The 27,991-nt window shown below is 45.8% G+C and overlaps 1 protein-coding gene across 9 annotated transcripts in view; it reads right to left on the bottom strand.

The window, feature by feature from the left end:
• Window positions 1–27,991, bottom strand: part of AUTS2 (activator of transcription and developmental regulator AUTS2) — a 1,231,856-nt gene that overhangs the window by 82,307 nt on the left and 1,121,558 nt on the right. For all 9 annotated transcript variants that reach the window (XM_033193305.1, XM_033193311.1, XM_033193313.1 and 6 more), the window contains exon 6: window positions 12,995–13,046. In XM_033193305.1, the coding sequence (XP_033049196.1) occupies window positions 12,995–13,046 (52 nt within the window). The remainder of the gene's footprint in view (window positions 1–12,994; window positions 13,047–27,991) is intronic.

Here is a 27,991-nt window from a genome sequence, read left to right as displayed (position 1 = left end):
ATTTGCTCTGACATGAACCAGGCAGCGCCGTGACTGTTATTGCCGTGGACTCTTCTGTGCTTCGACACCGATGGCAGCTGCTTGGCGCCCAGGGTTTGTTTCACCCAATTATTTGTTTGTCACTTGGAAGCCCAGGATGTCGAGCAGGTATTGTGGAGGTATTTTTGGCAGAGGCAGAAAGCATAATGAAGCCCTCAGGTGAAGGTCTATTTTGTCAGTTAGGTGCTAGGATGATGTGCAGCCCTAGAAGCAATTAGGATATTTGAATAAGATAAGATACATGGCGGGATGCTGAGAGGGATCGCAAAGTTGGCCTTAACTTTTAAAATGCCAAAAAAAACCCCTCACAGTAGGCAGTTTTCAAGTTTATCCTGGAGCGAATACAGAAGGTGGAGGCGTAAAGCTGTCTTCCCTCAACCTGGAGGGTCCTGAGAAGGAAAAAAGGCACAAATCAGGCATGAGCCTGACCTGAAGGTGTGCTCTAGCGGGGTGAGGCCGTGGCCAAACAGGGGTAACAGGTTGTAACGGGGTCATGTGGTCAAATATCAGTTATTTCTGGGAGGCGAGACCAGTGGGGAAATGGCAAGTCATCCTTTACCAGTTATTCTCAAGCTGCCTCTTTGCGACTGGAGTTCCTCTTCCCGTGGGGGTAGAAATCAAACTGATTTGATGTCTAACATCTTGGGAAGAGGTCATTACACAGGGCCATGTGGCCCCTACAGCCAACTGCACAAAACAAAACCACAAAATGTAGTTTGTCATCTAATATTCCACCAGAGCACACTGCTCCAAATCCAGGAATTTGTTTTTCTAAGCTTCTCGCCGTCTCATCTGTGACGTTCCTCCTTTCTCCAGTTCTCAATCTCAGAAAGTGAGGAGCACAGTCCAGACAAGTGGAATTCTCCCAAGGAACACATTATGGACTTGGTAACAATCAAATTAGTTCAGCCCCTCCCTCCTTAAATCCATTCATGATTTTGGTGTGTGCCACCTCTAAAACCCAACTTCCCCCCAAAGACACAAAAAGACTGCGAATCAAGTTACAAACCAACAAACAGCAAATGAAGCACTGAGTGAATGAAGCTGCCATTATTATCACCTTCTAGCAAAAGAAACGTAGGAAGTCAGATTGCTTCGGTCAAAAAGACCTAGATGAACTTGAAGTACCAGAACTCTGATGAAATGCCTGGCGTGTGAGTCTGTGACAGCTGAAGACAGATGGGAGGGTGGTGACATTCTTTCGATTATCTACAATGGCCCATGCAAGCCTCGTTTCAATTCGCGGTGGTAAAATGAGTCATCTCACAGAAAAAGAAGCTGCCTGGCAGTTGCCCCTGGGGTGCTCTTGAGCACTTTCTCTGGTTTCTCACCCCTGCCCCCACCCTCATCTAACCTGCAGCAATCCCTGCCTAGGAAGTGGTCCAAATGACAGTCATTCCACTTGAGAAGTCAAGTACAAAGGAACCCCAAGTACTTATATATACAGTGGGGTTTTATAAACATTTCCTGAGCAGATAAATCATCTCTTTTAACAGCACCCAAGATGCAGGCAAGCGGAGAAGGAGAACTCTGTATTGTTACTCTTATTCTGGAGGTTAATACCATAATACCTTAGCAGCTGGTATTCAAATTGTAGCCACTGTCTTTTCTACTCCTCTCTGGCACCGGGGCTCAATCCCCTCTTACCGTTAAGATCTTGCTTACACAGGTGCAATCTCTTGAAGAGAGAGGCTTATATTTCTGTTCACAAGTTCAGGACTGAAGTCCTGGTATCGGCTACAAGGCACTACTGCTTTCGAATGCTAAGTGTTCAGAACCTCATTCACAGTTAGCAGAGAAAATGTGTGCCCTCTGCAGAAGCGTCAGGTTCTCAGAGGCCCTAAAAGATATATGTAAATATTTTTCCAGACAGAATCTTGCTCTGTTGCCCAGGCTGGAGTGTGGTAGCGCTATCTCCACTCACTGCAACCTCCACCTCCTGGGCTCAAGCCATTCTCGTGCCTCAGTCTCCCGAGCAGCTGGGATTACAGGCGTGTGCCACCGTGCCCACCTCACTTTTGTATTTTTAGTAAAGACGGGGTTTCGCCATGTTGGCCAGGCTGGTCTCCAACTCCTGACCTCAAGTGATTTGCCCGCCTCGGCCTCCCAAAGTGCTGGGATTACAGGCGTGAGCCACCGTGCTGGCTGGCCCTAGAATACTTCTAACACAAACTTTGGTCTTTAGATTCACAAGGAGTCTTGGAGGCCACTCCCTAGTTTCTCATGATACCCATGAGAAAAGCAAGTCAAATGGAGTGATCTCAACTTTACAAATAGTCTTGCTCAGGCTTGAGTATGGGGCTTCCCTCCTGCCAGCTCCTTGCGGCAATTCAACCTGGTAAGAATTTAAACAACAAGGCCGGGCGCGGTGGCTCACGCCTGTAATCCCAGCGCTTTGGGAGGCCGAGGTGAGCAGATCACGAGGTCAGGGTTCGAGACCAGCCTGGTCAACATGGTGAAACCCCATCTCTACTAAAAATACAAAAAATTAGCCAGGCGTGGTGGCGGGCACCTGTAATCCCAGCTACTCGGGAGGCTGACGCAGGAGAATCGCTTGAACCTGGGAGGTTGAGGTTGCAGTGAGCCAAGACGGTGCCACTGCACTCCAGCCTGGGCAACAAGGAGAGACTGGGTCTCAAAAAAAGGGTTTAAACAAAATCTAACTGAAGAAACATTTAAAAAGTGGACTCTATTGATAGGTGACGTACAGATCTTTATGGCACTGCCAAAAACCTTTGCAATAGCTTAATTAACACATTTGGCAATAGCATCAATTTTTAAAATGGAAAACTCGAAGGGGCAGGTTTTAGTCTAACGACAAGCATAAGCTGGCAGATTCTGGGGCTCTCTAAATGGCAGACATAATTCTGCAGTTTGAGGTTTGGTCTATTTTTGGTCTGCTGACCCTTCAGGGCTCACCTCAGATCAGCTTTTCCACCTAAGAAAGTCTTAAGGCTATTTTTTTTTTTTTTTAAATTAGTGACTTTGCTATTATAGCGCTTGAAAAGTCTACTTTTACATTTCAAAATACATTTAAACTATTTTACTCTTCCAGTCAGATGCGTGTCATCCATTATTCAGTGTTGTTACCTCCAGAGCCTGTTCCATGGTTGGGGCGCAATAACATGTGAAGGAAAAGAATTAGTTTCAATATGGCTTCTACCTTAAGCCAATTGAAGGAATATAAATGGAATCACCGCTGACGTCATTTATTTACCAGCTGACCAATCTGCTTTCAGAAGAAGACTCCTTGTCAAACTAAACTTTATGGATAAAGCAGCCTTCACAGAAGCCCAAGAGGTCCTGCGGAGGAGCTGGGTTTTCGGGGAGAGGAGCTTTACTACGGAAACTCCTTTCCCTGCTATAAAGAGAGAATGAGAAAATGATGTAATCTTGGCTAAAATTAGGTTTTAGTGTTACTCTGCTGAGAGATGTGAAAGGTTATAGATAAGAGGGGGAAAATGTTTTCCAAGTGGCTTTTAAAGGCATCCAAATATAACTGCCTCCCACATCAGTCTATTAACGGGCACACTTGAGACATTTCCCTCTTCAAAAGGACTCTTAGAAAAGCAATGATGTGCTCTCAGCCTCCTTCTTTAGAAGACAAGGTTTATGAGGGTCAGAGACGCAGATCGGAGCCTACAGAACGCCATTGCCTGTTAACAGCATCCTCCCCAGCACAGATTTGGGCTTTGTGCTTATGTCATCGGTTGCTAGGGAAATGCCCCTGCTTGAAATTCCTAAATCATTTCTAATAAAATCTAGCTGAAAACTAAAGATCAGTTCACACAAAGGCACAAGAATGGGCATGGAAGAGTGAGGAAACTGGAGATGCCTTAAGCTGAGCCCCGCTGCGCTGCAGTAACTATGGCGCCTTTGGCCACAGGTGATGGGATAATGGTTGACATCCTGGAGAAGTCCTGAATGAGAACCTCCAGGACCTTATGTTTTATGAGACGATGAAATACTTTGGGAAGGTATGGGAGGAAAAGCCCTAGGGAAGTCCTTGTTGGGGGTTCCTGCCAGTGTCTTCCCATAGAACCCAGTTTCCCCCAATCCGAATCTTTACCATCCTGTTGTGTATCTCCCTCAGGAAGGACAGAGATCCTCTTCCTTTCTATTCTCTGCCATATCCCCAGAGCCCAGCACAGTATGACTGCTATGAGCACATGTCTGGGAGTCAGCTGGATCGAGCTCCACCATTTACTAGCTGCATGACCTTGGACAAGTTGCCTAATTTCTGAGCCTAAGTTTACTCATTTAAAAAATGAGTGAATTACATATAAAGTGAACAATACCTAGCAAAAAGAAAAGTCCTCAATAAATGCTAGCTATTCATAACTAACTTCAGTTTCCCTGCCTATAAAATGGAGATGCTATTTCTAAATTCTCTTCTAAATAAGAGCTGCTATGAAGATTAGGGGATAGAATGTATGTAAAATACTTAGCCCACTGTATAATTAGATCAAAATATGGTACAAGGTAGGCTAAGCACTTTCTATACATTGCCTCATTTCATCCTCACAAGAGCTCCATGAGATGGGTTTGGTTATTCCCATTTTACAGAAGGAAAAATTGGTTCTAAGGTGTTTTAAGTAGCCCAAAGTTCCACAGCTAGTGTCTTCAAAGCAGTGGGATTCAAAGCAGTGTCTGTGAGAATATTAAATCCAAAACCCATGTTCAAAGTAACCATGACAATGCATACTATTTTGCAGTAAAGTTTTATAGCCATCATGCTTCCTCGGGTTAATTATGCAGAGTCTAAACAGCTGGCCGGTCCAACAATTAATCTTTGCAAATCATTGAAGTCATTTCTGCACTCTGGGGCAACTTCTCCATAAGTCACTCAAAGCCAGCAATAAGTTAACCCAAGTAAACAATAAGAAAGCAATTAATTTCTTGACAACGTATCAGATCTAACTTAATATAAACTCCTACCAAATGGCTATTAGGCTACCAGGTCTCTAACAGAAAAGCCTACCGAGATCATCATCAGAGCTATGTAAGCCACCCTCCATTCCATTTGCATTAACACAGTAAGAGGCAACAGCTCCTGATTTGTCAGACTTCTGGAATGGGGCTGTAGCAGATAGCATCACCAGTGCAGTGTTTGCTTTCTCTTCCTTCCAAGGCCCACCCCTGTGGATTCCTCTTCTCTTGTGCTCCTCCCTGTGGGAGTTTACTTTCTACTCCACTGATGGCAGGCTCGGTCATGTGACTTGTTCTGGCCAATGAGATTGTTAGAAATGCCACACCCACATCCAAGTGGAGGCATTCCCTGCTTCTGTCTTTGCTCTTTTCCCCTTTACTCGAAGAATAACCAGAATAACCACGATGGGGACTGCTCCTTTGGCCTGGATCCTAGAACAAAGACAAGGAAAGCTGTGGCTGATTGGCAGATGACACCTAACATGAGACTTTTGTTATTGTAGGACTCTGAGCTATTTTGTTACTGCAGCAAAATGTGACAAAGCAGACTCACAGAGACCTGATGACTTGATGCAGAAGAGCAAAGACATCTGTCAGGATCCAGCATGTACTGGTGTGGTAGTGTATACCAGGAAATGCTTTATAACAGAAACTGCACATGGGACAAGGTGGCCCTTCACCCCAAGCCATACCAGTGGCAGAATACTTTTTCCCAACTCTCGCATTCAGTTCATGCTGAGAGGCTTGTTCGGATGGAACATTCTGCACATAAGATGCACACAGACCTGACAGAGCACCCCACGAGGGATTGGCTTCTTCCACTCTCATCCAAGGGCTTTAAGGGTTGATGAGAAATCATTTGTAGGAGGAGAACCAGAGGCCCAGCTCCTATGCCCAACTTTCCTCTTGGAGGTACAATGAATCTCCACTTTCTGGGCCACTTCACAGAATCACAGCAGGCCTCAGAATGCACTCTCCCAGTAAGTCCAGGCAAGCCCAACTCATGGCAGGACTCAAGTTCTGTGGGTGAAGGAGGCGGAGGGGGGAAAAAAGAGTGGAACAGCACTTCTGAGTTCAGGAGAGTCTGGAATCTCCTTGGTGAATTCACGACATGGATCTTCAATAGACAGCTGTTTCTACTTTTTAAAAGCACAGACTAGGCAAGTAGGTAAAATACTTTGATGTTAGCTCCAGGCTAAATAAAAGACAGCTGAGTAAAAGTTCAGGCACCATGAAATTAATAAAATCACTGTTGCACTCGTTCCACCAGAGGTTCGGGAAGAAAGTGGTAAAAATCCGCAATGCACGGAGTGGATTACTCGAGTGGGAATCAATCATTTTCTCCACTGAAGTTTTCTGGCATTTCCTTATACGGTACAGTCACTGGATTCATAATTCACCAAAGGTGCTTCCTGAGACTGAGCTTTCGGAGTAATTGAGACAAATTCTGTTAAATAAATTCCAGACGAGAGTGTATTTGACTTATGCACAGGAAAGGAAAAGAATTCTTATGTAAGCTGCAAAACAATAGAGTTTTATCTTATCTGAGGAACGTATTGCTGCTTGCCTGTGTGTATTTTACTGCCAAAATAAAATAAATTGAATCAGCTCACACATGATAACATGCTCTTTCCTAACTCATACTAATTGCTTGGCTAATTGATGTTTGTTGAACTTTCTCCATTTCATTGAGTGATTAGGTACAAAGCTAACAGTTGACATCTGTAGGCGCTTAACTGGCGTCTGTAATTACTGTTAATGTTAAATAATTGTTAGTTAATTGGAGTGGTAACTGACTGAATGGAATCCAGATTGTGAAGCAAAAAGAAACCTAGTTAAATAAACATACATTTTCAGAGAAAACAACATTTTTCTGCAGTTGTCAGAAACTAGAAATAATCCAGAGGCCACGGGCTAGCCACGGGCTTTCTCCATTCAGGAACCCTCCTGTCTGGGGTTGGCCCACGTGACTGAGCCCTTTGTCACTCAACTGTCATTAGACTCTACAGAACCGATCTGATATTTTTCACTTCCAATTGTCTATCATGAATGCGTATTACTTTCTGAGACAACCAAATACTAACTACATCATTAACTACACAAAACACTAAATATGAATGGATTGAAGAGAGGCTGATGAACATTCAAGTTTTTGGGTCAATATTGCCAAGGATAGAGAAAACTCTTTCAAAGGACAGCAGTAATCGCCCAGTATAAGTCAAGGGCTTTCCACTGAGCTCAAAAGTAACCAGAGTGATGTTTGAACATCTGACTAAAAGAATGGAATGGGTTACACTGTAATCTATGCCTCCTCCATCACAGAGGCACTCAGGATGGAAAAGCGGCAGCTGTCAAAGTTCTACCCAAAAGGCATCATCAAGATCACTTCGAATGCCTGGGATCTTTCACCCAGTTCACAATTCCAGTGATGGAATCCAGTATCCCAGGATTCACCACCACATGCATTCTCGGCAAACGATCAGTTCGGCAAAAGCAACTATTGGAAAAATGGTGGGAGACACTTTCCTGCAACATGGAATATTTTTTGACTTTACTGGTGGTTTCACACTAACAGTACAAGGCATCTGTTTCCAAGAAGGCTCAAGGGATGATTCTATACAACAAATTCTCTGCTTCTATAGGAAGGTCAATTTCCATAACAAAAGGAGCTGATTGCATGCTATTTGCAGTATGGAGTAGGAGGAGGGACTGAACTACTCACAACTCCTTTGTCTCTTGCATCAAGCACCAATTACCCTTAAATACTACTTAACTCTCCAGACATCTCTATCTCCTAAAAACTCAAGAAAAAGCTCTGAAATAGTACAAAGAAGGTCCAGAGGGAGAAAACTAAATGAGTGATGGTCTAACTTTCCCTTATGTGGAATTTAAGGCACGATAAAAACAAAACTAATTTACAGAGGCTGAAACTGGCAGTTTGCTCTTGTGCACATCCAGAATGCACTTTACATCATGTCCTCCCTACGACTAAACCCGAGACCCTAGGAGGAATTGTAAAATGGTCTCCATATGTTCATTATGAAGGGATTTTAAACTCTAAACGAAATTTTTTTCTTAAGAAAGCTATTCCACAGTCAACTGCATTATTTTCATGCTCAGAATTATTTCATGGAAAGGGCTTTCTTTCCTTTCTTTTTTTTTGAAATGGTGTCTCACACTGTCACCCCGGCTATAGTGGCACAATCAGGGCTCACTGCAGCCTTGACCTCCTGGGCTCAAGTGATCCTCTCACCTCACCCTCCCAAGTAGCTGAGACTACAAATACATGCTACCAACCCCAGCTGGATTTTTGGAATTTCAGTAGAGATGAGGTCTTGCTATATTGCCCAGGCTGGTTTTGAACTCCTGAGCTGAAGCAATCCTCCTGCCTCAGCCTCCCAAAAGTTGTGGGATTACATGTGTGAGCGACCACGCTCAGCGGGAATGCGTTTTTCTTAAAAGTCAACGGTGACCTTGATGGCAATATGACTTTTACCTTTCTGTCACCAAACCAAGAAAATCCCTTGTGTCTAAACCTAAAGAATAAGGTCCTATGGTTGCCATTGAAGAATTAGGTACCTGGTTACTAAGCCAGCAGTGTCTCTGGGTAACTTGTTTCTTACCTCATCTCCTCAGATTTCAGGCAATTTTTAAGCTAGGTCTTCTTTCTACAATGCTGATAGAACCGTACCACCAAAAATATCCAAAGGCTCCACTAACCTAAAGGCTCCAGTCTCATCTGTGTTCCACTGGAAATTCTCAGTGCAAAACCAACCCCGAGAAGAGGCCGGGTGTGTTCCACTAACAGGCCTGGGAGAGACTGGGAGAGGAAAAGCAGTCCTGGTCAGAGAGGGCTCCAGGTGGCCAGACTGTTGCATCTGGTGCTCTTCTTGGTGAGTGTCCACTAGAATCTCCCAGGCTGATGGAGGTGAGGTGGGGTCCTGCCTATGAAGGTGAGCAGCTGCTCTGCTGCTGTTCACATTTCAGGAGACACTGGGTGCTCACAGTAGAAAGAAGCAGAATGAGGGGCCTCATTCCCCGCTGGAGGAAATCCACGCCCTGAAGTCATTCAGAAATGCCCATTTAGCTGGGCACAGCTCCCTGATGGCTAACTCAGGGGGCTTTTCCCCAGGAGGACCCAGTTCTTCAACTTGAGACAAAGTTGAAGGAAGAAGAAGGGGTGAGAAAGTCACAGGGTAAAATACACCATGGTGCCCCTCTCACTGTCTATCCATGACTTGACTTGTCATCGTCTATCTATGACTTATCTTGGTTACTGGCTAAATCCTGGGAAGGAGGGCTCTGAACCAAGGAGGCAGCGATTCAGGGATTTTTCTCTTCCCCTAACCTAGCCCATGGCCACACGCCAGGACTGGCATCCTAGAAACAGAGGGCTGCACAGAACTCCTGACACCCTACTAGTGTTCTCTTTCCTCCCAGACAGGCTTCCCTTTTTTTCTTTCCTCCTCAAGCAGCTCTGCTCTGGAGCAATCCAAGAGTTTTAGGAAAGATTCATTATGTTGGCAGGATAATTGTGTGCAGCAAAGAAGAACTCATTTTCTGCACTTTTGTCTACAGACCAAACTGGTGACACCACCAAGGATCTATAGTAGGCAAGAGAGGATAATAAATACTGGCCATGTTGAATAGACTGAAAGTTCCTTTTTAGAATAAATACCCCAGATTTTGGGGTACTGGTCCTGTTGCTCCTACAGCATTTCAATCAACTAAACAGGGACACTACGTTAGTCACTCTCTGTGCCTCTGTCTCACTGGGAAAATTAATTTTTTCTTTGGCAGATGGTTGAGTCACAAAGACAGAAGGATTCATAAAATTCACATGAACATCCTGTAAACATTTAAACACATAAAGATTAAATACAGCAACCATGACCTTGATTAAAGTTAAACTGTTTTTTGTGTCTACAATGCTAAGCCCTGCTCAATGCCACACCCTTTTCGAAATGCTCAGGCCTCATTGGGCAAGTTGTGTGTACATGCAAGCACGTGCTGTTTGATTAACTTGTTTTAAAGCAGGGAACAAAAGTCGTCAGAAGAAAGCGACCATTTGGAACACCTAAACACAAAAATCTCTATTAAACTGGATGGCGTCTACAACATAGGGAAAGTCAAAATAAAATCAATGAACAAAAGTGATACAAAATATACTCACTGTACCCACTCTGTTTCAACTCCTGCCCCTTCCCAATTAATTGTTTTATCCCCACCAGAGATGTTGGCCCAGGAACAGGTTTTGTTATGATTGAAAATCTTGACTTAAAGATAGTAAATGACTTATTCAAGCTCACGAGCTGACTGATGGGCCTCCAGCCATGGCCCTTGTTGCCTCTGCCTGAGCTTCATCTCCACACTGTGCAGCCCAACATCAAGGCTGTGCCCCCTCAATCCCCACCACAATCAGCTTGTGAGATTAGCACTGCCCTCCCACAGTGAAATTTTATGGACCAAATCTGCCTGCCACCAGGCTCAGCAGCATAATCTTACCAGCAGCTTAAAGCCACGCTCCTCTGAGGCCAGAATACTGCCAGCCTCTTGAGAGGGAGAGGTGATGTGTAACTTTAAACATCTGGCGGTGGAGGGATACACATGTCAGCTCCCCTGTACTCCGGTTAGATTGTCCCATAAGCTGGGGCTTTGAAGACTTCCCCAGTTGTGTTTGTTACCTGGTGTAAATTTGCCCTTTCTTACGATGCTTTTTATTGCTCTTGGCTAAAGTTACTGGACAAAGACAGGAGACCTGACTTTCAGGCACGCAAGCCGCCTTGCAGGAAAACTTGAACTTGATGTGCATGAAGCTGACAGTTCCTTGAAGGCCTTGTCAGCCATCCATCCTGTAAACACTGCCACTACCCGGAGTAAAAACAGACCCAAAACCACAAGCCTATAACAAGACTCTGCACCTGTCCTGAAGCAATTATTGACATTATCACTACACAATGAATCCCTTTTTGAAGTTGTTTTCCTGATATTTAGCAGTCTGAATACTAATCCCCTTAACAAAACTGTCCCCGATGCTTTCCCCCTCCGCACCACCCTTAATCTCTTTCTCCCCAGGGAGGAAGGGGGTGCTGGATACCAGTGAGTCTACTTTGCACCACCTGGATTCGCACTGATTCCGTCTCTTGTCATTCATGTTACCAACAGGAATTAGCATAAGGCATTAAGGGGAAACTCTGGAGGAGAAAAGAAAGGCCATTTTGATGGAAATAAGGGGCAAAGGAATAATCTGCCATCAACTAAAATGCTTATTTGTGTATGGTTTCCCAAGCAAAGCTTAGAAAAAGCCTATGTTGATTTTAGTGTACACAAAGAAGCCTTAATCCTTTCAAGGCAACTAAATCACCCCCAGAAAAGCAGCTCAGAAGAAAGGCACCCTGTCGGGGGAGGGCTATTCACAACCAAATAGATGCCACAAATCACACTCTGTAAGTAAACAAAAATAAGAATGTGGGAAACGTTTGATTGGAAAAGGAAAGAAAGGGGGGAAAGAACCAGAGGGAAGAGGCAAAGGCGAGCTGTTCATCCGCCCTGAAGGGAGTCTTTCAGGGCAATGGTGGCCAGAGTGCAGGTCCTGGAGGCGACTCTTATTTTAGGGCCAGATCCCAGAAAGGGGAAATACATTCCAAAGCTTTTAGTAGCGAATCAGCAGAAGACAGACACAGGCACATGTGGCAGAGGTCCTGGGGGGCCGCAGAAACGAAGAAGCCCTGCCTTTGGTGACCTGCCCTCTACCCCAATCTCCCTCTCCCATCACCCTCCTTTCTCACAAGGAAACACCAAGTGGTAGACAATGCTGCATTTTTACCCACGAGCACTGTATGCTATGAATGGCACATCTTCTTTTATTGGGCTTTTAGCATTATGGATAACACATTTACACAAACTTTCAGTCCATCAAAAAATATGATGAAATATAAAACTGGAATACCCCATTAGGCAATAAAAAAAGATAAAATTCAATATGACAGTAATTCTGGGAGTAACAGCAATCACATACACCTCAAGGGAACTCTAAACATAATGTACTATTTAAAATTGCAATTGGTTCAAATTCTAAAATAATCTGGGAGCTCAAAATAACTGCACTTGGAAATGTCTTACTAACCAGCTAGCAAAAATGCTAGCCAAGGCAACTACAGAAGGCTGAAATGGTCTCGAATTTCACTTTGTGAAGGCCCAAGTCTGTTCAAGTGTTACCAAGTGTCGTCTATGTAACACAGAAAGAGATTATCACAGAAAGCACATCTTTACTGAGCAATTATCATGCCAGCCCCTAAATCAGGCTCGATAGTGGAAAGGGGAAGATTAAATAGTTTATATGGTTTGTACCTTTCAAATTATACATCTTTCAGAGCCCGTGATTAGAGACTCCCCTAAATTTCATTATTTCCAACAATACTGCTAACAAATGAAAACTGCACAGAAACCTATTGGCAATGATTTAAGGTTAGTTTTCCCTTAATGTACTGCTGTATCATTAGCCTCTCTTACTCTAGATTGTGGTTTGGAAGAAATTAATGGGATAGTGCATATTTAAATTCTGCCCTCTTGCTCGTTTATTAACTTTACAGAAAGCCCACAGCAGAGTAAGGCTTGGTTTATGACCATAATACTGTGAATTCTAAACATCCACTGATTACTAGAGTCTGCATCGCACATCAGCTATTTATATTTCTCCTACTGCTGGGTAGTTGATAAGTAACAATAAAGTTCAGGCATTTTGAGAACTATTCTTCTCTAGTACAGCTTTCTATATTAAAGTCACATAGTAGTAGTGATCAGTCAAATCTATTTAAATAGGGACTCAATGTATTCTTTTAAAATAAACTGGTTGTTAATGCATCACAAAGTATGCAGACTTTCATCTCAAGCAAAAACACAAAACATCAACAGTAGCTTCAGAATTAAAAGAGAAAGATCACTCTGGCTCTTCTTTCTTCCTAGGCAATGACAATGAAAGTAACATAAAAATAAACCATTACTCAGGAGAATGAATGGGTCTTACCTTTGTTTACAATAACAGTGTTGAAGAGTTTTTCAGAGCTGGCATCCGATGCCTGAAAAACAAGAAGGGGAAAAAACGCATTATTATTGTCATTAATATTGTCATCACCACCAACATTCCCATTATTTTAAATCAATTTACTACATTTTACAAAAGCCTAGCAGGGAAGCAGCAATGTCCCCAAATCATCCATAAGGTGGTGCTAGTTGACTGCCTGAGAGAGACCTGCAGTGCAGCTACTTGCTGGGGGGAAAAAAATCAGATTTTAAAAATGTGTCCTTATTAGACACATTATCTGTGCAAAACATATTTCTATGAGATGGTACACAAAGCAATTCAGCTCATTCACATAATGATTTTGCAATTTCGTTGACAGATCATTATTTTGGAAATGGTATGCTTTTCATGGTATTTGCAGACATGCCTATTTTTCAATTTTCTTTCACAAATCAGAAATGCCTATTATTTAACGCTAAGCTTTTCCTCACTAAAAAGTGTAAGCCAACACTGCCAGAAATTAATTTTTTTAAAAGATTCATCTGATGACTCCAAGATCCCTGTCCCTTCCAGTAACCAAACGACCTTGGTGTTCAAAAAGACGCAAGCCGTCCTGCCCAAAAACCCGACCACTATGCATGCCACCAGCATTATTTCCTTTCCAGTTTCTAGAGAACATGTCTGCTAATTATTACAGTGGCTCGAAGAAGGTGAAATAAGCCTGTTTAAACAGTAAAACTAAAGAGAATTTAAATCATACACTAATGTTCTGGAAAATAAACATGGAAGTCGCTTTGAAGGAAAATGCTGTAGTGTTTCAGAAGCACTGAGTATTTCTAGAACTTGAAAATTAAAAATTAAGCATCTCCACTACATAACGGGAGGATATATCTGCATTTAAAGTTATAATGGCCAAGCTATATTTGTGGTTTTTGCTACATAACCCTTGTGAGAAATCACTCATCTTTCACACTTGATAAACAGAGATGCATATTCTGAGAAAGCAAAAGCCTAGAATGTTGAATAACTATGGAAAAGGAAATATAGGAAATAGGGGGAGTGGGAATTCTGAAGCACAGCATATTTGGACTCTGGGGCTAGCTTTTACGGACAAAGAGGATATTCAATTTAGTCCTTCCATGTAATACTGACAAAGATGAAATATTTCTGTGTACATCTGGGGGACATGTTCTAGTTCTCAATGCAAGTGATACAGAAAGATAAAATATTTTTATTAAGACTGTTTTTCGCTTTAATTCTAACATTTCTTTTATGGGGGTGTTCATATGATTAACAAATCCAGACACAAATGAATGTATGTGCAAAACAAACATTGAAGTGCACACATTTATACATGCAGTTTACCATAAACCCTAGATAGATTTTTTCTGATTTTGCAGGAATAATGAAAAATACAGAGGGCCTTCCTGATATCTTAAACTACACATAACAGTACCTTTACATAAAAACAAACTGTCAAAAAAAAAAAAAGGTTAATGGGGGAGAAACAAGTTATACCTAGATCAAGAATAACGAGTTATAAAGCCAAAAATTACATGATGATGCTATACTGATATATTAAGTGAGATTTCTAGCAATGTGAGTTTCCCAGCTGAAAACTCAAGATATGTGTATTTTACCATCCTTTCATGAAAAAGTGTTTCTTAGAATGGGTTGGAATTCCTTTTGAATGTAAATTCATGTTAAATTCATGGCTTACAAAATTAATGAACTGATATAAGGGGAAAAACAAGTCTGTGTATTAAAGTGTTTTACCAAACTGACATAACCTTTGAAAATTCTGGGATTACCTATTAAAGTGAGTCTAACTGGCCCCAAGAAATATAAAAACAAATTACTGTCTCTGAATGCAAAAAGCATAAACAGGGAAAGGAAATGGTTCCTGACCAAGTTTTTATTTGCACTTGGTGTGTGTGTGTGTGTGTGTGTGTGTGTGTGTGTTCGAGTGAAAAGGACAGAAGCTGTGGGTGAACAGGCCTTTTGCTTCTGCCACCTTTGTCAGCTCCACATGGGATTCACAAAGAGACACTTATGTGATCCTAATGTCTGAACCAAACTTAAGGATGTCATTATTATGACGCCGACCAGTAAGTTATTAAGGAAGTAAGTCTGACCGGATATTCAGAGAGGCTTAGGAGTGTATCTTCGACTAAAAGCTTTCTGAGCCCTTACTTGGCTGATACAAGTCACAAGGCTGGACACCATGCCTCTTGCAACTGGGAAACGGGGTGCCTCAGAAAGGCCTCCACAGAAAAACACCCAAAAGATGACCACTGCAAAGGGGCTCTGGTTGATCGTGAAAACATTCTGGATCCCTTCTCTCTCCTATCCAGGTGGCTACAACTATGGCCGACCACTGTCCTAATAAGTCAGAAAAGAGCTTCTTAGCCAAAATCTTCAGGGGAGACGACACGAGCACCCTTTCCTTTTCCTCAATGAACTTTCTTTTTACTTAGGGTTTTACAGCATTTGTACAAATGATTTCGTTCCTTGGGTCTTAATCTTGGGGATGTTCATTATTTTCCTTGCTTTCAGAAAATAGTCTGCATTTCCTTCTATTACCTGTACCATTTTCCTGGCTTTTGTTTTCTTTAATTATTATTCAAATGGAAAAGCGGCGAGCCCAGAATGAACCGACGAATTGAGCTCTTCCTTCTCTCTAACAGGGGGCACCTCCACCCACTACAGACTTGAAGATTTTACTCACTTCCTTTCATCCCCTCGCTCGGTTTTGGAGGGTAGGGGCATGAAGTGGTTGAATCTAAAACTGACAGAAAACCAAAGCTCTCTTTTGGCTGCTTTTTATTTAAGGGGAGGGGGAATACGTTTTTGTTTTTGTTTTGTTTTTTTTTTTTTGAATGTAAAAAAAAATTGCTAGAAGCCATTTTTGGCGTTTAAAGGAAAGTTAAGTAAGTGAAACAGATTGGAGGTGGGAACGCGGAGAATGAGGAAAACTTATAAAAGCCGTGCGTGCAGACAGGGTGGGACGCAGCGGTTCCTGCTCCAGGTCCACCCTCACCCCCTTCGGACGCAGACCCCGGGGGCCGCCCTCCGCACCCGCACAGGCGGGAAGGGGGGCTTTCGAACAAGAGAACAGAAATCTCCTGAAAACTTAACCGCGAGTTCTTTCTCCTGCTGCCGAACCCGAGCCCAGCTCTCCTTTCGCTTCCTTTGGAGAGGGATCCCGGCGTGTGGGCCGGGATCCCGACCTTCGCGCGGGGGAAGCGCGACCCCAGGAGCGGGCAGAGCCACGCTAGGGCCCCCTGCTCAAGCGGACGCAGGCCCCGGCACCCTCCCCACATCGGAGCTCGGCGGCTAACGCCAGGCCCTCTCGGGCACGACCGCGCAGCTCCGGCCGAGCCCGGCCGGCCAAGGGAGGAAAGTACAAAGGCGGGCGATAGGGCCACAGAGGGGGGAGGAAAGGAGGGAGGAGGGGTGGCGAAGGGGCGCTTGGGCGCGCCAGATGCGAGAAGCCCGCCCCTGCTACCCCTGCCCGCCGGCCCGGCCGCCGCAACAAAAGACCCCCGACCCGGCCGCCTCCCTTCCGACCGCAGGCGGTAGGCGAGTGAGCCGCGCCCCGGGGGCTGCATTACCTGGTCGCAAAGGGTTAAGCGGTCCAGTCAGCCCCAAGTTCATGGTTTGGTTCCTTAGCAGGGCTCCCGAAGGGCGATCGTCAAAGACCAGGGGGGAAACCACCAAAACACACGAAGAGAAAACGCCCAACTCCCGACCGGGCTCCGTCCACAAGTCTCTGGGCTCCTTCTTCGCCAAAGTCCGAGAGCGGAGGCGCCGAACCAGATCCGAACCGGGCAACAGCTTCGGCGCGGCGGAGAGCCGGCGCCGCGCGCACACATCCAGCGCGGCCGAGGCCCCGGGCGGCTGGAGGAGCGCGCCCGCCGAGATCTCCCGGCCCGCGCTCGCCACTGTCTCGCGGCCGCTCCTGCGGCGCGCGGGGCCGGGCTGGCGCGGCTGGGGCTAGCGAGGCGCGTCCCGGGCCGGCCGGCGGGTGGGTGAGGCAGACAGGAGCGGCCCGAGCCGCCGCCGCGGCGCGCGGAGCTAAGAGCGAGGCGGCGGCGGCGGCGACAGGACAAAGGAGACCATGTGCGGAGGGAGGGAGGAGGGAGAGGGAGGAGGAGGGCGCGCGGCGGCTTCTCCCCGGCGGCAGCCCGGGGCTCCCCGACAGCCGGTCCCGCCTCTCCAGCCGCGCCGCGGGCTGCCTGGTCCTGGGCCCGCCGCGGTGCTGGAGGGAGCCGCTCCAGGAGTCGATTTTGTGCGGATCTCGCCGGCGCGCGGCCCGGGAGGCGCAACAACGGCGGAGCGCGGGGCGGCGGCGCCTCTGGCCGGAGCTTGCGGGCTGGCGGGTGAGCGCCCGGGGCTGGCTGGGCTCCGGCCCGCGCTCGGCTCGCGGGCGCCTGCCTCTCCCGCCGGATCACAGCTCAAGTGAACTCCATCGGCGGCCGCCGCGGGCTCCCTAGCTGGACGGTGGCAGGAGGGGGCGGCGGCAGCACGGGGGTTCCTTTCTCCGGACTTCACTCCCCGACTGCGCCGAGCGCGCCTCCTCCAGACGCTCGCAGCTCTCGGAGCGGGACTTCCTCGGCGCGCCGAGCCCGAGCCGCCGGTGCCACCGCCCCTCCTCCGTCCCGCCCCGCGCGCCCCGCCCCTCGCCGCCCCTCCTCTCGGCCCCGGCGCCGGGTCGGCCCAGCGGAGGCGCGGTCCCCGGGCGTGACATCGACAGCTGTTGCTCCCCTCGCGGCTCGAGCCCTCGGGTACCCCCGGCTGCCTTCCCCGCGGGCAGGCGCGGCGGAAACTGCACCGCTCCTCACCCTCCCCGCAGTTGCTGCTTCCAAGATTGCGCCATGGCAGGGAAAGGCCACTAGGCCCGCAGCCTGGGGTTGAATTGCCACCAGGCCAGTCACATCTGCAAAGAGCAGGCTCTCTGGGCGGTTGTGAGGGCTCAGTGGGAAAGTCATGTATGTAAAAGGCCTGGCACATAGTAGGCGCTCAATGCAAAATAATCATTGCATTGTGGATAATGGAGACGGGGATCACGGTCTGGGTGTCAGAACACAAAGGTCTTCACCTGACGTCCTTCCCCACCACAGCCAACTGATCGCAGTGTGTTCGGTTTGATGAATAACTGAGAGCATGAACGGGCCACTTACAAATCCTCTCCTCCCAACTCCTCATACCCTCTGACACGTGCACACCCTGCATCCACAACAGTGGAGCCTGTTGCTTTCCCTGGCATTCACCGAATGTAGGGAAAGAAAGCAATGGCAAAGCCTCGCTACATAGGCAGCAGCTATGCCTATCATCCTAACATGTATCCCGTCTGTATCCCCTAGAGCACAGTGCAGTGCCCCTAGAGGGTGTGGGGGACTGAATGGCCAGAAATGAAGCACTGAGCAGATTCCCGAGCAACCCACTCCCACCAGAACACACTCGGGGCGAGGAAACCCTCTGAAAACATCTGGAGTTTTAATTCCACACCTGCAGCTTGACAAGGTCCCCCCTTGGTGCAGAGGAAAAGCTGCTGCAATTTTCCCAGTATGAGAAAAAGGGCAAGGAAGGCCTAGGTTGCATCTGGTAGGGTTGTGGGGTGCAGTAGGCACACCAGGGTGGGGTGAGAGGAAAACTCCAGTTCCGAGTCCCCTCCCAGTGCCACCGTTACCTGGAGTGTGGTTGAGGAAGAGAGGAAGGGAACTGGGGTTGGGAGAGATGCACACCACATACGAACGACATGCAGAGTGGTTTAAAGATAATGATGGCCATTCCTTGCCTCTTTGAAGTTGCATATCTATCACTATTTGATTTCATGGCACTCTTGAAAAGCCTCTAAAGTTAAAAAAAAAAAAGGGGGGGGTGCTTGCTGTATGGCATACTTCCCCCTCCTCTACCCTCTAAGTTTGGAAATAATAAGCCCTCTCTCTCTAGCTTCATCACCCCCTCCCCGAAACCGGTAGCACGATGTGCTGTTATACAAATCTTTTTAAAAAGACAGGTAGGCCGGGCGCGGTGGCTCAAGCCTGTAATCCCAGCACTTTGGGAGGCCGAGACGGGCGGATCACGAGGTCAGGAGATCGAGACCATCCTGGCTAACACGGTGAAACCCCGTCTCTACTAAAATATACAAAAAATTAGCCGGGCGAGATGGCGGGCGCCTGTAGTCCCAGCTACTCGGGAGGCTGAGGCGAGAGAATGGCGTAAACTCGGGAGGCGGAGCTTGCAGTGAGCTGAGATCCGGCCACTGCACTCCAGCCTGGGCGACAGAGCGAGACTCCGTCTCAAAAAAAAAAAAAAAAAAAGACAGGTAACAGTGATTTTTCTCTATCACTACCTCCTGAGAAGTCAGAAGAAAAGGCATCTCAGAAGGTGTAGGTCTGGAGATGGATTTTTCCAGTTGCTTACAAGATGTCACGAAAACCAGCTGTGGTTCTCCAGTGAGGCGACATTCATTCTGAAGCTGTTTATACAGTATCAGGATAGGTCAAAGGTGGACATGAAATGTTCAAGAGAAGACATTAAATGGTTGTTTCTTTTGGAACAATCAAAATGGAAGTTTTCTTATCTTGTTCTAGCAAAATCAGTGTTACGGGGAAGAAACTGCATGAGCTCCTGCCTGAGCTCCTGCTCGATCCCGTACAGGGTAAACTGAGAGCACGATGGCATGGCAGCTTAGCTGACCAGCTGAAACCACTTGGCCCTCAGGGGTGCCTTCATCACATGGCACTTATGACTCTTATCATGCTTAGCATTAGATTGTCATCAGTCTGGGTGCAGTGGCTCATGCCTGTAATCCCGGCACTTTGGAAGGCCAAGGCAGGTGGATCACTTGAGGTCAGGAGTTCGAGACCAGCCTGGCCAACATGGCGAAACCCTGTCTCTACTAATAAAATGTGTAGTGGTACACACCTGTAACCCCAGCTACTTGGGAGGCTGAGGCAGGAGAATCGTTTGTACCTGGGAGGTGGAGGTTTCACTGAGCCAAGATCACACCACGCTACTGCACTTCAACCTGGGCAACAGAGTAAGACTCTGTCTCAAAAAAAAAAAAAAAAAAGGAAAGAAATAAAAAAAAGAATCATCAATAGTTATCAGGGATTAGGCCTCAGATGATGGACTCAACCAGATCTGCATGTGTCCCGATCTTTTGATGATCTCACATCAAGAGGAACCTGGGAATGCCAAAAGCCAAGCCTCTGACACCGTGACCACCTCCATCCTGCTCCCCAGGGTCCCCTGGCTGGCCCAGTTGCAGAGCACTACCCATTGGGACCCTGCTTCATTTCTCAACCTCTCTCCAGACCCATGCATGAGCCCATTCTGACTGGTTTCCAAACTGCTCTATTCCCCATGATTTCTGGAAGCGGGGATGGGCATGAATGTCAAAATTGGAGAGGAACAGGTACACAACAGCATCAGAAGTAGGAAGAAAGAAGAAAGAAAACGAAATTCGAGAATCCATATATTAGGTGACTGAATCAGGTCAGAGGGCTGACTTTCAACAATCAGGAAAATGGTTTTGTTTTGTTTTGGTTTTTTCCTTGAGAAATTTAACTTCCTTTTATTGGAATTGTGATATAAAGATTCCAAGTGAAAGGCTGGAAGCCATCCTTTCTCTTACATGGAGGTGAATTAACATACTAAATGCTAATGGCTTCTTACCATCACTTTTAGCCTCTGAACCCAATCTAAGGGGAACAAGTCTTAGAAAGTGGTAACCCTTCCTATTAGAAAGCAGAGAGCAAGAATGTGGACTCAATTTCCACTCTGGTGTTAGATTAATGATTTCAGAAATAATTTTTAATATATGCCCAAAGATCTTAGCCAAGTTTATCATTAATCAGTTAAAAAAAAATTGTAAAGCTAAATTAAAATATGGAGCCTTCTTCCTCAAATCTCAAAAATACATCTAAAGATTTAAACTACGTTTAAAAACAAAGGAAAATTCTTGTAAGTCAATCTATACTTTCAATTTCTTATTAATTTATTAATTTACTTAAGAGACAAGGTCTCACTTTGTCACCCAAGCTGGAGTGCAGTGGCATAATCATAGCTCACTATAACCTGGAACTCCTGGGCTAAAGTGATCCTCCCGCCTCAGCCTTGCAAGTAGCTGGGACTACAGGTGAGTGCCACCACGCCCAACTAATTTTTATTTTTTGTACAGACAAGGTCTCGCTATACTGACCAGGCTGGTCCTAAACTCCTGGCCTCAAGTGATTCTCCCACCTTGGTCTCCCAAAGTACTGGGATTACAGGCATGAACCACTCTCTCTGGCCTATACTTGCAAATCCTTAAAGATTATAATCTGAGATGGGATTCAATTTATATCACAAATTATCAGATTTAAGCTAAATATATTTTAGCAAAATATTTCTTACACATTCTAGTCTTCTGTTAAGCATTTTATACAGAGAAAGTTCATTAATTTCATTGTGCTCCCCTTCCTAAATATAAAGAAGTTCAGGCACTCTCTAACAGAGCATGTGCTGTGTGCTTCTTGAGGTGGTTTAAAGGAAGAGGAAGTCTTTACAAGAATTTCCTCGAGCCTTTCGTTATGGATGATGTAGTTTGAAAAGATCACTGAAGGAGGGCGATAACTCCAACCTGCCTTGGGAAGGATGTCACCATGCCTGGTTTATTTCTGCAACTATGGAAGCCTCCATTCTTTTCAAGTTCTAAAGGTTCTGCAAGCTTTGAAAATCCCAGTTTCTACTTGTTCTTCAGGGTAGAGGTTTGGAGCTGGGCCCCAGAGCCAGCATCAGGTTTATAATCATGGCTCTGCCATTTCTGAGCCAGGACAACTTGGATAAATCTCTTCACTCTCCCTGCCTCAGTTTCCTTATCTATAAAGCGAGCTAACAGGAGCCACACCTCTCAGTAACCGCGCCTGGCACTTAGTAAGGAGGATATATTTGTTGTCTATTATGATTACAGATGACACACTTCGTTTGATTACCGTGGAGACCAACAAAATAGAAGTGTATTTTGTTAGGGCCACAATGGCCATAGCCTTGCCTACTACTGGGTTCTCCCAGTGGGGATCACCACAATAATGAAAATAACCACATGAACAGCAAAATGACACCAGTCCCATAAGATGGGGACAGTGGTTTGTACCATCTTTAATATGGAGCGACATCTTTAGAGGACCTGCTGCAAAGAATCTCTCCAGATAGGGTCAGAACCTGGACAGTGGATAGCTTGGGTCTCCTAATAAGGGTGTTTCTTTTTCTTTTTCCTGAGATAGGGTCTTGCTCTATCACCCAGCTGGAGTGCAGTGGTGACGTCACAGCTCACTACAGCTGCTGGGCTCAAGTGATCCTCCTACCTCAGCCCCTCCAGTAGTTGGGAGTAGCTGGGAGTAGTTGGGACCACAGGTGTACACCACCACGTCTGGCTAATTAAATTTTTTTTTTTTTTCTAGAGATGGTGTTGTGCCATGTTTTCCAGGCTGGTCTTGAACTCCTGGCCTCAAGTGATCCTCCTGTCTCTGTCTCCCAAAGTGCTGGGATTATAGGCGTGAGCCACTGCACCCAGCCACATGGATCTTCTTGGTAGATTATAAAGTCAACCCTGAATCCAGCAAAATGTTATAAGAGCTTGCCAGGCCTTAAGATGTGATCAAACTCTTAACAGTGAGGGCTTCAATTTCTTAAAATATAAAATAGCAGGCATCCCAATTATGTCATTTTGACACGTTAAATTGTAATTTCCAGTTTTAAGAGTACTACTGTTTTGCCTATGGCTATAAAAATGATGTCTTACTGGTGCAGAAGCATGTTTTGTTTTGTTGAGATGCTGTCTTGCTCTGTTGCCCAGGCTAGAGTGCAGTGGCGCAATCAGAGCTCACTGCAGCCTCCAACTACCAGGCTCATGGGATCATCTCGCCACAGCCTCCTGAGTAGCTGTGACCACAGGCATGCGCCACCGCGCTGGGCTAATTTTTAATTTTGTAGAGACAGGGTCTCGTTATTTTGCTCAGGCTGATCTCAGACTCCTGGCCTCAAGCAATCCTTCCACCTTGGCCTTCCAAAGTGCTGGGATTAGAGGCATGAGCCACTGCACCTGGCCATGGTTTGTTTTTTTGGTTACTTTCTCTGTATGGAGGACCCACCACCTCAATTTGGCTTTAAATTTGACTATACAAGGACTGTGTCTTGCTTGTCTTTGTCCATGCCACAGCAGCGATATAAATAACAGATGTGTGTCTGGAGACAACACTTTATTATCTGTTTGTGACGATAAATCCTCCTGTATGCCCTGAGCCATGCCTTCTGAACTCACGTGGTTTCTTGTGGATAGAATTAACATCTTAGAATTTGTCCACATCTTGGAATTTGTACCTAGCACAGAGTTAGGAGGCCTTGCTCAACAAACCCATGATGAGAGAGAATGAAGACACGGTGGAAATGGTCCCAGCATGCTAGTTAGTCTGAGGGCTCCCAACAAGTGTCTGGGTAACTGATAAGGTTGGGAGAACATTCAGGGCAGACAACAGCTACCAAGAAGCCTGGAGGGATCTGCATTTTGACTCAGGTGCCCACTGCTCTTACTCATGGCAGTCAAGCAAGGGTCCTAGGATGGAGAACTGGAGTCAACAGGTCGCTCGCCACTGGGAGACAGGCCGAGGTTGTCCTACTTGTCACCTCTACTAATTCCTAATATTCTGCCTTCTAAGCTGTTCAGCCCAGGAGATTAAAACTCTTTTCTGGTTCCCAGGGATTTCTCCTGTGTAGGCTGATTCATTTTAAACTATGGATCGGGTTATCTTCCTTAGCGATTCGGGGCTAGTCAATGTCAGGTGGCCCCCGATTCCTCCGCTCAGTGCCCCCCCCACCCCTTCTGAATGGGAGATTCTGAAAATGGAAGCTTCCTTCCTTATCACTCTGAAAGGAGTGTGCAATAGCTCATGCTCGTACTGCTGTAAAGCAAAAACCTCTGCCATTATATGCCCGTGTTGCTACAATTGATCATGGCTCTGCAACAAGAGGGAAGTAAATAAGCTGAACTGGATTAGTTTATGATGCATACTATTGAGACACAGGGGGGAATAAATATTTTCCAAGTGTAGAAGTCAAGGAAAAGAATTTTACTTTCAAACTTCACAATGTACTATAAACTACAAAGGGGAAAAAGTATTAAAAAAAACCATAAAATATATCTTACTTAACCACCAAATCTACATTAAGGTATTAATATTCAGAATCTGACAACCTTGCAAAGAAAGGCGATGAAAAATACAAATAAATCCAATCTCTGCTCATGTCACCCAATGGCTGTAGGTATCCCATCTTACTTTTTATAGCAGTGCATGTGATGAGAACTGTGAGGCCTCTCTGCCTCCCCTGGTCGTGACTGTCTTGTTTCTGTCTGGACTTGGTTCTCTCTTTCTCACACCATGTCATATTGATGGGTGTTTGTAACTTGGGGTCTAGTGACCTGCATTTCATATTGAGTCCATGCTCCCTGGGGGACTCTACTAAGTCCAGGTATGCATCCTGCCTTAGTTACTGGCTCACGTATCCAACACCTGGCTCCTCTATATCCATATGAAAATGAGGCAGAGTGAGGGGGTGGTAATTAAAATGAAAATGTATACAAAACGTCTGCATGAGCTGAAAGGATGGACTGGCGTAGAACACAGTGTGTAAGTCATCAGAGATGATAAACTGAGGAAAATAATGTGTTCAGTGGAAAGGAAGACACTTAAGACAACTCTCCACTGCTAAATTTGATTGGATTTAAAAACAAATAAATGAATGAAGGAAAAGATGCTTTTGAGCCAGGCGTGATGGTTCCCACCTGTAATCCCAGCACTTTGGGAGACTGAGGCAGGCAGATCACCTGAGGTCAGGAGTTTGAGACCAGCCTGGCCAACATGGTGAAACCCCATCTCTACTAAAAGTACAAAAATTAGCTGGGTGTGGTGGCACACGTTTGTAATACCAGTTACTTGGGAAGCTGAGGCAGGAGAACTGCTTGAACCTGGGAGGCAGAGGTTGCAGTGAGCCGAGATCTCACCATGGCACTCCAGCCTGGCTGACAAGAGTGAAACTCAGTCTCAAGAAAAAAAAAAAAAAAGATGCTTTTGGTGAGCCAGGTTGTATTTGCCTAAATTATGCCAGCTCCAATTATGCCTTAAAGCAGGCTTATTGGATATTAAAATTCATGGTCCCTGGCCTGATGGTTAGGACTGTGGGCTTGAAGTTACTAGGACATGTGTTTGATGTGTTTGAATCCGATCTCTATCAAGATAGCTAGTTGATTCTGAACAGTTAGGTGACTTTCCTAAGTTGTGTTTTCCTCACCTGAAAAATGGAGCCAGTAAGAGAATTTAAGTCTCAGAGAGTGTTGTGGTGAGTATTAAATAAAACAAAGCAATATGATGTTTGCAGAGAGCCCAGCACATGGTAACCACTCAATAAACAATTTGTTGTGCTTTTTATACCAGGGTGTCTGATAAGAAGAGCCTTTAGGCTGGGTGTGGTGGTTCACACCTGTAATCCCAGCACTTTAGGAGGCCGAGGCGGGCTGATCACCTGAGGTCAGGAGTTCAAGACCAGCCTGGCCAACATGGTGAAACCCCATCTCTACTAAAAATACAAAAATTGGCCGGGCGTAGTGGCAGGCGCCTATAATCCCAGCTGCTCGGGGGAGGCTGAGGCAGGAGAATCGCTTGAACCCAGGAGGTTGCAGTGAGCTGAGACTGCGCCACTGCACTCCAACCAGGGGGATAGAGCAAGACTCTTGTCTCCGAAAACAAAAACAGAAACAAAACAAAATAAAAAGGGCCTTTAAACAGGTGCCAACCATTTCTATGTTTGGGGACAACTAAGAGGTAGTTGGTCCAGTGGTTAAAACTTAGCCACTCATGAAAGAACCAATGGGTTCAAATCCTAGCTTATCCTCCACTCCCACTTACTATGTGATGCTGGAGAGAGGACTTTGCATCTCTGTAGCTCAGTTTCCACATCTGGAAAGTATGGCCATAACATCACCTACTTTGCTGCAACTGTTGTGTGGGTTAAATGAATTAATATATGTAAAGCACTTGGAGCAGCATCTTACCTTCATCATTAGTGACAAGTCACCTGGGAATAGACATTCTTAGTTTCAGGAAGGCTGACTTCTAGTGGCCCCTCTTAGTTTTATAAATGAAGGTTGTCAAGCACCTAGTCCCCTAAGGGGACAGGAAATATGGTAACCTGACAAAGGCAGCCTTGCCCATCCTCTCTGGTGTGGATGGATTGGCTGTAAGGTCTGTTGACAGGTGAGGATCCCAGACAGGAGCTCACTATGAAGGAAGAAGGACTGAGTTGGGGGAGATGGTGCTGGAGCTGGGGCTTGTTCAGGAAACAGTGGCTGTCATTGCACCCATGTATAAATTAAGAGCTGTAGCCATGGGCTCCCCAGTACGGCTGCAGCTTCTGGAAGGGTGGGAAGGGAGTCTCTGCAATTGCTGGTAGGGATGTAACCGTCTGTGTTTCAGCAGGCGCTCTAAGTGGCAATGTTAGAAACAACCACCGTGGGGAACTGGGGACTCCCGGTGAACTGACCACGTTTTCCAGTTCTCTAGGTAAGAGGCATTTTAGCCATTTTGGGCTGAGCTCTCCCCAGTTCTTTTTTTTAAAAAACAATTCAGGGGAAAAGAGGGCCCTGAAACCACCTTAGATATTCCTCAGTTGAATGCTGGAATGACTAATATGAATATTGAAAGAAATACTACCTTTTTGGGAGTTCTCCAACCATGTTTACCATTCAACAAGTCATACTACATGTTATTATCATTCCAGCTCAGTTTGAGGGAGGACTACTGAGGGAGAACTATTTCTCTTTTCTCTTTTTTCTTTCTTTCTTTTTTTTTCTTTTTCTTTTTTGAGACAGAGTCTTATTCTGTCGCTCAGGCTGGAGTGTGGTGGTGCGATTTCTGCTCACTGCAACCTCCGCCTCCCTGGTTCAGGCTATTCTCCTGCCTCAGCCTCCTGAGCAGCTGGGTCTACAGGGGAGCATCATCATGCCTGGCTAATTTTTGTATTTTTAGTAGAGACAGGGTTTCACCATGTTGGCCAGGCTGGTCTCAAACTCCTGACCTCAAGTGATCCACCTACCTCAGCCTCCCAAAGTGCTGGGATTACAGGTGTGAGCCACTGCGCCCAGACAAGAACTACTTTTCTGTACCTGATCTGAGGACCCTCATTTCTAGCTTTGGTTAGTCCCGGGGAAAGACTGCTGCTATTCTAGGACTGAGTCAAGCTCAAAATATGATTCTAGTCTTCATTTCAGTGGCTCGAAATGGAAGGGAGGGAGAAATCAACCAACCAAGAAGTGAACCCTAGACTGAAAACAGAGCATGAGCCATAAATTATATGTGACGGTGCCATTTACTGGTTCTAAGATTCAGCCTCTCCAAAGGACGCTGCCATAAATGCCCTAGAGTAACACATATTTTTCCAGAATGCTACAATTATAATGTCATTTGCTCTTACATCAATCTTATGAGGCAAAGAGAGTAACGGAGAGTTTCCTCCTTATTTCAGATAAGGAAATGGATACAGGAGTGTAAGGAGGTCCTCTGCAATGACGGAGTGAGGATTATAGCACGGTGCCAGCAGGCCTGTAACACTCCTCCCCTAATACCATGCTCCCACTGTCCATCCCCACCATAGCACACCACACCACACACCATAGCACACCACACACCACACCACACTACACACCACAGCACACACACCACACTACACACCACAGCACACCACACCACACACCACAGCACACCACACCATACCACACACCACAGCACACCACACCACACCACACACCACAGCACACCACACCACACACCACAGCACACCACAGCATACCACACCACATACCATAGCACACCACACCACACACCACACACACCACACCACACACCACAGCACACCACACCACACACCACAGCATACCACACCACATACCATAGCATACCA

The sequence above is a fragment of the Trachypithecus francoisi genome, unplaced genomic scaffold (assembly GCF_009764315.1).
Source record: "Trachypithecus francoisi isolate TF-2019V2 unplaced genomic scaffold, Tfra_2.0 Lachesis_group4, whole genome shotgun sequence".
NCBI classification, from domain to species: domain Eukaryota; kingdom Metazoa; phylum Chordata; class Mammalia; order Primates; family Cercopithecidae; genus Trachypithecus; species Trachypithecus francoisi.
The sequence above is the reverse complement of the archived record's forward strand: the minus strand, read 5'-3'. Positions and strand labels throughout refer to the sequence as shown.